We start from the raw sequence: 10,375 nt of genomic DNA, 5'->3' as shown, positions 1-10,375 counted from the left end.
TTCATGTTTTAAATTATTTCAAATATCAGTATTCAACGTTTTATGTAAAAAAACAAAACATTAGGCCTATTTATGCATCTGTAACTGCAGTTTAAATGCATCCATGTCCCCTCTGAGATACTTAAACTGTGTAAATACATCTAAATTATATTTTTTATGTTGGAATGAAAGACACTAAGTACCGGATGAAGTGCTTATCCCAAAATAATTCTTACCCAAAAATACAAAATGGAAGAAAGAGTTAAAACTGAACACAATCTCGCTACTCAAGCTGTGTATGAACTTTTTTTTTTATATATATTTATTAGCTTCTTTTCCATTTTGCATTTACTTGTACTTTTACTTTCAATACTTAAGTATTTTTAAGATTTAAAAAATACTTTTTGTACTTAAGTACAATAAATATCACATACTTTAAGACTTTTACTCAAGTAATATTCTAAATGGTGACTTCAACTTCTACCAGTCATTTTCTGGTAAGATATCTGTACTTTTACTGTAAAAAGTATGGCTTTCAGGTACTTTATACACCACTGCTGCTTGGTTACCTTCTAATATCTTATTTTGTGTTTTGAATGTTTGCAACTACATGAAGGAGAGTTTTCATTTTTAGATGAACTATCCCTTTAAATTCAGGCCTAAATATTTCACAGTTTAAAGATTAACAGGTTTTTACAGTTGCATTCTGTTAAAATGTCATTATTTACAGTATTCAACAGCACTGTACGTGTGCAGATCACGTGAGTCCAGTTCAAATTCAACCCCAGGAGAGAAAACAATTGATTTTTTCAAAGAATGGGACAAAGCAACTTACTTAAAAGCACTAATAACAGTTATTAGTCCACGAGCAGCCTCTGAAGATGAACAGCTCGCTGTATTTAATCTCGTGAAATGAAGGGGCGGGCTGTAGTTGCATTTCCTCTAAGCATCCTGCGCTGACCCTCCGATACCCCCGCCTGCGGAGCAACAAGCCTTGCTGCCTGTGGAAAAGAGCTTTATCTACAGTTAAGGTAAGTTTATACACGCTATGCTTTCTCTTTGTGCGATGGAAAGGGACATTGGTGCTTGTCCCAAACGCGGTATAAGAGCAGGTGGTTCTAGAAAAAAAATACTAAAGTGTGTATCACACCACGCAGCTTTATTTTGTTGACGTTCATGAGCGCGGAAAGTGTCGCAGGATCAACGCAACTGAGAAACATTGATGCGTTTTGCGGTAAAGTATAAGGCCAAAGTCCGGGGGAGGAAAGAAAGGGAATCGGCTGCATTGAATCACCACGTCTTCTTTTTTTCGGGACAACCACCATTGCGTTCATTGTATGTGTGGTGTTGAAGGAAGGAGGAGGATAATAACGTGAATTGAAACAATTGAAAAGCACAGAGGAGTAATTTATCGTGCTATTTAGCCACATATATATATATATATATATATATGTATATATATATGTATATATATTACTCAACGTGTCAGTCGTTGGCGAGGAAACCACAACAAACTCCTCTAAACACAGAGAGGTAACTTAACTGAGCGAAAGTGAAACGCTGTATAAATAGACCAAAGAACGCTTTCCCAACTTCCTTTAACCTTAAAAATACATGATGCTATCAGTAAAAATGTTACTAATTTCAACCAAAAGGAACTGCTACATTAAAAATGTGTTACTTTACTATATACAGTAGAAAATATGTTTAATGGGACAATATATGTAATTTTACGGTTAAAAATGTAAATTCGTTATTAGAAGTAAAGCGTAATATAACCACATACTTTACAGCAAAAGCCCATATTATATTCAAGAAAATAATACCCTGATAGGAAAAACGAAACAAAGAAAGAAACAAAAACACATCTAAAGTAGTTTGGTAGTCTTGTGTTGAAACTTCACTCAGAGACCAGCAAACCAGCTTTTTTTTTTAAAGTCACCTTACAGTTTGCTGCAAAATAGCAAAAAGACGGTAAAGTCCCTGCATGACACATTAAATTTAATGATAGCCTATGTAAAAGTTTCCTTTAATAGCACCTATATTAATATGATTATTATGTTAACAGTATATTTTATGGTATGTTTAAACTATATCTAATTTTACTGCTTAAAAAAAAAACTATTGGTTTGGTTTAAAGCTTAATATTTTATGAAATGCTTTAATAATGCAAAAAACATTTTTTTCAAGTAAATTAGTATGTGGTTCAATAATGCAGCATTTTTGAAGTAAATCATTATGTTGAGTAAATAAGAAGTTTTGACATTTTTGAAACACTTCTTTGAATTCTTGTGGTAACCCATAACGACACAAAGCCTGCATGTGTTCCAAATCCCAGCCAAAGCCATCAGTCTGTCAACAGAGTGGACGAGAGGATAGTTTGTCTTTATCAGGCAGACCTTCACAGTGAGGTGAATAATAAATGCAAATGCAATGAATAAAACATTATTTTGTACTAAATCTTAATTTCAAATTCAAAATTCTGCATTTGGTGTCTATCACCATCATAAATAATATGTATTTATTGCTCAGTACAGGTAGATAACCCTTTAGAAAAAGCACTCTAAGTGATTACCACTGACACACAGCGAGGCCTTTCTCCATACATTTACAACACGTGATCAGCAAATCAATATGTCCCCGCAGTCATTCTGAACAACGTCTTTTTTGCCTCAGTATCCGAAAGAAATCGATAGGTCTTATTGTGAAAATCCAGACTATAAAATCCATTATAGAAGGGATTTTTTTATAAACCAAAGTCTGCAGTCTAATTTTGTGTTTTGGAACAGAACGTGTCAGTCACCTTTCTAATCTGGTGCTGCATTCGGTGTCCTCACGTTTTTTCTAACCAGCAGTGTGTGGGTTGGACTGTGTGTAGTTTTGTTTTGTTTTCAACCATTTCAAACCAAACACCCTCGTTTTATCGGCCATACATGGCTGCTGTTTTGACACGCACCTCCTCCACACTAGGCCCTGTGATGTGAGTGTGTCTTCTGTCTGTGGCAGAAACCCATGGGCCACAGCTGTTAATTAACATGTCATGGAAAAGAACAGTGTTTGACTGCCATCTTTCCAAAAGCCTGTTTACGTTCCTGCCCACCTCCTCTTCTTTGTCCTTTTCCCATTTTGCCTCGTAAATTCACAAAGAGTGAGCAACCACCACTTCATGAGAACTTATTTTCTGTTCCACTTCTTTTTTTCTCTCTTTTCACCAACAGGAGAGATGGGCAGCTTGTATAAGGATGAACAGGGCGACTGGATCACGGTGTGTCTCAAGTACCTCCTCTTCATTTTCAACTTCCTGTTTTGGGTGAGTCTCAGATCCACTTTGCTACTTGAAGGAACAGTACTCCCCAAAATTAAAAATGACTGAAAATGTACTCACCCTCAAGCCATCCACAATGTAGATGAGTTTGTTTCTACATTGTAACAGATTTGAAGAAATTTAGCATTACATCACTTGCTCACCAATGGATCCTCTGCAGTGAATGGGTGCCGTCAGTATGAGAGTTCAAAGAGCTGGTTGAAAAGCTGTGTGTTTGTCAGAAACAAATTCAAACAACAATACTCTATCCATAATATTGCTTTCTCCAGTAAAAACATTGTTTTGTCTGAATCAAGAGAGAAATATGCACAGTTCAAGCACCGTTTACAAGCGAAAACAGTCCAAAACAGTTCTAAATGAATATTTCGTTGGATTTTGATGTGAGAGGACAACAGGGAATAGATCTTTTTCACTGGAAGAAGCAATATTAAGGATTATGGATTGTATTTTGAAGCAACGGTTTAAAGTTATAATCTTGATTTTAGGCTGTTGTTTCACTTTGTCATGCATAAACGATGTTTTATTTACATATTCTGTTATAGGCAGCATTCTTATGAAATATCAGATGCAGTGAGAGACAAATGACAAGGGGATGGAAGAAAAAGTGTGTATGTGAATGAAAGAGCGTGACGTTCATATCATAACTTAAATCTGAGTCTTGTCCCATCATCTTCTTGCTCTTGTTCTCCTCCCCCTCATACTTCCTCTTCCCACCCACCTGTGCATTGACTCAACAAGTACACTGCCCTCTAGAGTTGAATTTGTTTCTGAGTGGAGAAAGACAAACCTGCTAAAGCATTTCTCAGTATGAAGTATTATTTAATTAAATTCATCTTTGTAGTAACATCTCTACTGCAGTTTCAGACAGATGGATTTATTCTATAAATACTGGACCAAACAAGAGAAGTCCAGGAAATGATTCAGAACCACACCTTCAACCAGAATGCAGAACCCTGTGCATATAGCCACTCATTTAAAGGGATAGTCCACCCACAATGAAATTCTGTCATAATTTCCTCACTCTCATGTCTTTCCAAACTTGTATGACTGACTTTCTTTTATGGAACACAAACAGAGAAGTTCTGAATAATGCACTGGTTGTTTTTTAATGCAGTTACAATGCTTCAAAGTTTAAAAAGGACACAAAAGCACCATAAAAGTGGATTATATGCCTTTCAGTCTGTATCTCACTCACGATTCTTATTCACTTTCTTTATATTCACCTTTTGTGTTGCATGGAAAAAAGAGTCATGCAAGTTTGAATCGACATGGGTGAGTAAGTAATGACTCATTTTCAATTTTGGGTGAACAATTCCTTTAAAGTTTAACCTCTGAAATATATTAAGCATATACTCTAGTGATTCATTCAATGCAGATTTTTTGTAAAGAAATTTCCTTCTCAAACTCGGAGTCCTCACTGTGTGTGGTATGCAAGCAGCTCAGGGAGCATAAAAAAAAAAACAATAGGACTTAGGGATAGTTGTTGTTTGAGTTTGGCACTGGAGAGTGTCATGGAAAGAGCTGGAAGTGTTGAAGGGAGGAGTCTTTTTGGAATTTCCTCAGTTTCCGACTTGGATAGATTTGAGAAACAGATAAATGAGTGTGTATGCATATAGATTAATGGAGTCTTTACTTTGCACAGCACGACACGGGTGGATAATTAACCTGTGCTGAAATCCCAGGGTAAATGAATGATTATTTGAGTTGGTTAAATAATGACATGCCTGTCAAACGATGAAATAATTGTTTATCATTCGAAACAGGAGTTTCAGTTTGATGTGTATAATTAATGCCATTGTTTTTTTTTTTTACTCCAGCTACCTTCTCATCATTGTTTGTCCCTAACCATCTCTCCAAAACTACAGTTTTTGTCTTTATTTTTGTCTTTAATTTGAAGACTTTTAAAGATCTTTTTTGTTATCGTTATTGCTTAACAATCACTTGATTTCATATTTTTCCCTCAGTTCCACTTTCCACATTGTTAAAAAAAAAATCTAAACTAGTAATTTTTAAATGTGTATATATTTTTTAAATTCAATTAAATTGAAATTTGCAGAAAATTTACTTACACTTAGGCCATCCAAGATGTAGATGAATTTGTTTATTTATTCAAATAGATTTGGATAAATTTAGCATTACATCACTTGCTCACCAATGGATCCTCTGCAGTGAATGGGTGCCGTCAGTATAGTGTGAGTTCAAACAGCTGATAAAAACATGACAAGAATCCACATTGTTAAGAAACAGTCAAAACTAGTCATTTTTAAATGTGCATATATATTTTAAATAAAATGTAAATAAATCAAAATGTATATACATTTTAATTAAAATGTAAAATTATGTTTCATAAAATGATTTTTCCACTCTCTTCCTGACCCTTAGAATTAAACAGATATCTGTGTGTGTGTGCTGCCCCGTTCTTCAATAAGCAAACATTTCATTGTGAAAGGTTCAAAATTTGTGCTGTCATGTGTATTCATATTCATCATAAAGTTCTGGATGTTCAGAACAAGCCATTTTTGTGGCTTACTCATGATAAATGGTATTTTTGGACTAAGAAGGACATTTTGAGTTTGATTTCATTTTATTTTACCCCTTTAAACTTGTAATATGTGTATTAGAGCAGACGTTCTGATATCTTGATGCATGATGCATTTTTCTCTTCCAGATGGGCGGCGGGGTGGTGATGGGTGTCGGGATCTGGACGCTGGTTGATAAAGGAGAGTACCTGAGCCTGCTGGCCTCTAGTACATTCGCTGTGTCCGCCTGCATCCTGATTCTGGCAGGAGGGCTGGTGATGGTCACCGGGTTCTTGGGCTGCTGTGCTGTCATACGTGAGCAGAGGAGCTGTCTGTCCACGGTGAGAGAATAGAGATGAATGAGAGGACATCATGTTGTGCCAATTTATCCATTATGCTCCACTCATTAGATATAATTGCTCTAGATCCCGGCCTCTTTTTGGTCATCTTAGTTATTGTCGCCTGTAAGTCGAGGTGGGTGTCCATAGACAAAGCAGAACCGGCTCCGTGGCAGCCGTGACAAATGAGCTGACCGGCATCTGTTTCTCGCCATTTTTATAAAAAGATAGTACCTTGTGTTTGTTCGAAAGAGAGAACGAGACAAGCAAGGTTGTGACTGCCGCTGCAGCAGTGCTATTTATAGCCCACTCTCACTCAGATGTATGAATCTACGGAGGAGCGCCACCTCGCTAGGAATTAGTAATGAGGATACTGCCTTTGCTGGTCTGATCTGAGTGCATTGCATTATGGGAAAAACATATAAATGCATAGGGAAACGTCCACACGCGACAGCTGCCGTGAGGTTAACAGCTGTTCAGTGTGCTGTTTTGTTTGAATAACCTTGAATCGGTTAATTTAATTTGCTACAGTGCTCGTGTTGGTGTTTATATAAATTACATCAGACTTCCTGTCCTTTCTTTCGACCTCTAGAAGAGAATTGCCAAATATATGAATGTGTGTGTGTACAGTGAATTTGTGTTTGTTTGCCCTAATTTATTCTTTTCTCACACACATCCACTTTGACAAACAGTTTGTTTCCTGTTTTGTGGAATCTCTTGGGTCTGTGGTTCGGTCTACAGTCTCTGTGCGTAATTGCATATTTCTGTTCTTTGCTTATATTTAATTCTGCTGATTAGTGTGATGGCCCAGTAGTGCACAACACAACAAATTCTGTACAACACAATGAAATTGTCACAACATAGTGCATAGGACTAATTTCGTTGTGTTGTGCTAATTTTGTTATGTTGCGGCTTGTTTCCATTGTGTTGTGGTGGTTTGGTTGTGTTGTGCAACGTTGTGTTTATTTTGTTGTGTTGTGCACTACTGGGTCACCATAGATTAGTGATGGAAACTGATTTTTCAGTTCAACTTCAGTACTCGCATTGCAATTAAAATAGAAATAAGTGTGTTCACAGAAAGCCATGGTGAGTTTGAGTTATGTATAATATTGAAAACATTTTTCTGTTTGTTGCTTGGTTTGTTTTCAATTATACCACAAGAAATATTTCCGTTTTCAAAGGCAGATTTGGGGTTGAACTTGTTATCACCCACTCTCTCTCCCCCCACAATAAACTGTGACCGCTTATTCAGTTTAGTCATTTATTGCTTTATTTTCCTCTGAGGAAAATGTCACTGTGCCTTTTATTTTCATCTGTCGGGCATCTCCACCTCTGCTAGCTCTGAGCAAGACATTTCTTAGAAACCAGTTTTATTTATTTTATCCCCAGGGAAAATGTGGTTACATTTTGAAGCATTTTGAATGTTGATTGTTGATGTGTGATTTAAACAAGCCTGTTGTAAGACATTGTTTCTTTTAGAGGGAAGCCATTTAAAATTGTTCTTGATAAAGACAAAGGCAAATGAAACCTAATAATTGAACATTTTCTGAACAAAAGATCCATAGTTACTTTATTGTTTTTAGGCGACCTTTTAGCTTTAATTTAATGAAGCCAGTTAAATTCAAACATCCCCTTGGCATTCATGACTTTCTATAATAACTATAATAGGAATTCTGATTTCATGTGTATTTCCCAAGGATATTTTTGCCATCAGTATTTTACAATTTGTATAGCATATCTAGAGTGGCAATGAGTGGATTTCCTGTTTTCTGAAAAGGATGTTGTATGATTTTTGTGCATTAATTGTATTCGTATTGTTAATTGGTTCCTGTCTTCATGCAGTACTTCTTCTGTCTGCTTCTGATCTTCCTAATTGAGCTGGTGGCTGGTGTCCTGGCCTACGTTTATTACCAGGCGGTGAGTGAACTTAGACACACTTTTAGACATTATTGAATTACAAAACAAAGCTCTAAACCAACCCCCAAATTGCTTTTATGATGGATCTAGTTGTAGGACTATACCCGACTGGTGAGATGAGACATTTGACAGATGACACTGCATACTGCTCACTCTCTATCTTTTTGTTAATTTATCTCTGTCTTTCTCTTCTCTCGGTCTCTCACAGCTGAGTGAAGAGCTGAAGCAGCACTTGAGCAAGACGATGACGGAGAACTATGCCCAACCTGGAAAAGAGAGCATCACTCAGTCTGTGGACAGACTACAGCAGGATGTGAGAAACGCCAAATCCCAGCATGTTTCTAGGCCTTTTCACCTCTGGTTTTTGCTGTGAACACAAATTTCAGAATGAGTATATTGAACATTTTATATAATTAGATTAGTGACAAAAACAAGAGTATGTGGGTAAGGCAAATGATTTTTAAATTGTATTACAGTTTTTTTTTTTGTGTGTGTTGGTAATGGAACATAAATTATTCAAAACACCGCTAGAAGTGGGAAATTCAGTAGCTTTATTTTATTTATTTCGTTTTTTATTTGTATTATTATTTTATTTTTTTTGCTTTTGTTTTATTTCATGCTTTATTTTTTATATATTTTTATATTTAATATTTTTATTTTGTTTTTATTTATTTATTCAATGTTTATTTCATCTTCATTTATTTATGTTGTATTTTAAAATAAAATGCTATATTTTTTTATTTTGCTTGTTTTTTTTTTAATGTAATATAAATGTATTCTTTTTTATTTTTATTTTTATTTTATTATTTCGGACTACCAGCACTTTAATTTAATTTAAACTAGATGCACTCAACAATCTACTGCCTCTAAATGTCATGTAAAATCCTTGCTGTGAATAAAGTGCAGGAATACAGTTACTCCATACCTTTAAAATACCAGACCACTTTGCACACTGATCCTAATTGATCCTAACTAACAATAACAACCTTATCTTCACCTTACAGTTCAAGTGCTGTGGGAGCAACAACTCCTTTGACTGGATGCACAGTGTGTACATCATGTCCCCGGAAGCGGAGAAGCGGCTGGTCCCTGACAGCTGCTGTAAGACCATCACCCCTCAGTGTGGAAAGAGAGACCACCCCTCGAACATCTACAAGGTGGAGGTGGGTCAGACACTGTTAACCTCAAATCAACCCCCACACAACGTTTACGCAACGTGTTTATTCATCTGTACTTAACTTGCTTTACAAAACACATGCTTAGATGCTTCCTCATTGTCTGTGGGAACTACAATACGCCTGTGAACCATATCATCATGAAGTGTTTGATACGCCCCTTGGGAGTCATTTAGACTAAGAAAGCACAGCTGTGAGCAAAGCAGGTGTGACTGGTAACATATATGGGCTTGTAAAGTGTGAGGTAACACTACAGTTAACGCCTGCCAAGCTCTCTCTATATATTCTTTGGGAACCGACCTCCGGTGTGATACATAATACAATACGACACTGGTTTTACTGGCCTCTAGTGGGCCATTAGTTTTACTCTGTATGTGGTATGTTGTGGCAGTATCCACGATACTGTCTAGTAAATCACACAATAAAAAAATCAGTAACTCTTCATCAGTCTACAAAATAATACAATTTACACATCCACATATGCGCGTTGACACTGAAAAGAAAATGATATATACAGTAAACTGTAACTGTTAGCGGAGTTAACAGTGCTGTGGTCTCTCACAGGGCGGCTGTATCACTAAACTGGAGCAGTTTCTGGCAGATCACTTGCTCATTATTGGTGCTGTGGGAATAGGCGTGGCCTGTCTACAGGTAAGTCCCGCCCTCCTCAGGTGTGCTGTGCAATTAAAGGGATAGTTCACGCAAAAAATTATTTACTCACCATCATCTTGTTAAAAAAAAAGTGTATATATATTATAATTTACATAAATAATTTATATTTATGTAAATTTGACTTTGAGCCCAACTCAAAATGTATATAACCTGCATACTATATTTTTTACTGTGAAGCATATCTCAGAGAAAGAGTAGGAACAATGGATCATTGAGGTCTTCTGATGTGGTTCAATAACATGAAAGCCTTCACTAAAATAGCTGATGCAATGACCTGCGGGCAATCGTTTAATGGACTCTGTTTTTGCCCTCGACCGGTAATGCGCACAGTAGTCACACAGAGCACTGCCCGCTGGGTAAAAATAGGTGGAGACCACATGCAGGTTTGAGAAAATGAAAGAAAGGGAGATAAAGAGCTCTTAGCTTTAAGTGCAGATCTCACAGTGTGAG

The 10,375-nt window shown here is 36.4% G+C and overlaps 1 protein-coding gene across 1 annotated transcript; it reads left to right on the top strand.

The window, feature by feature from the left end:
* Positions 1–919: 919 nt before the first annotated feature.
* Positions 920–9,924, top strand: LOC107690651 (tetraspanin-11-like; the record flags this gene model as incomplete). The annotated part of the gene is made up of 7 exons (XM_016489034.1): positions 920–1,010; positions 3,198–3,289; positions 5,973–6,164; positions 8,004–8,078; positions 8,287–8,391; positions 9,083–9,241; positions 9,818–9,924. Coding segments are annotated over exons 2-7 (725 nt in total), but the record flags the coding sequence as incomplete, so codon positions are not given.
* Between the last annotated feature and the right edge of the window lie 451 nt (positions 9,925–10,375).

This window comes from Sinocyclocheilus anshuiensis, unplaced genomic scaffold, assembly GCF_001515605.1.
Source record: "Sinocyclocheilus anshuiensis isolate Anshui unplaced genomic scaffold, SAMN03320099.WGS_v1.1 scaffold3302, whole genome shotgun sequence".
NCBI lineage: Eukaryota > Metazoa > Chordata > Actinopteri > Cypriniformes > Cyprinidae > Sinocyclocheilus > Sinocyclocheilus anshuiensis.
Note: the sequence above shows the minus strand (reverse complement) of the source record. Positions and strands in the feature narration are given on the sequence as shown.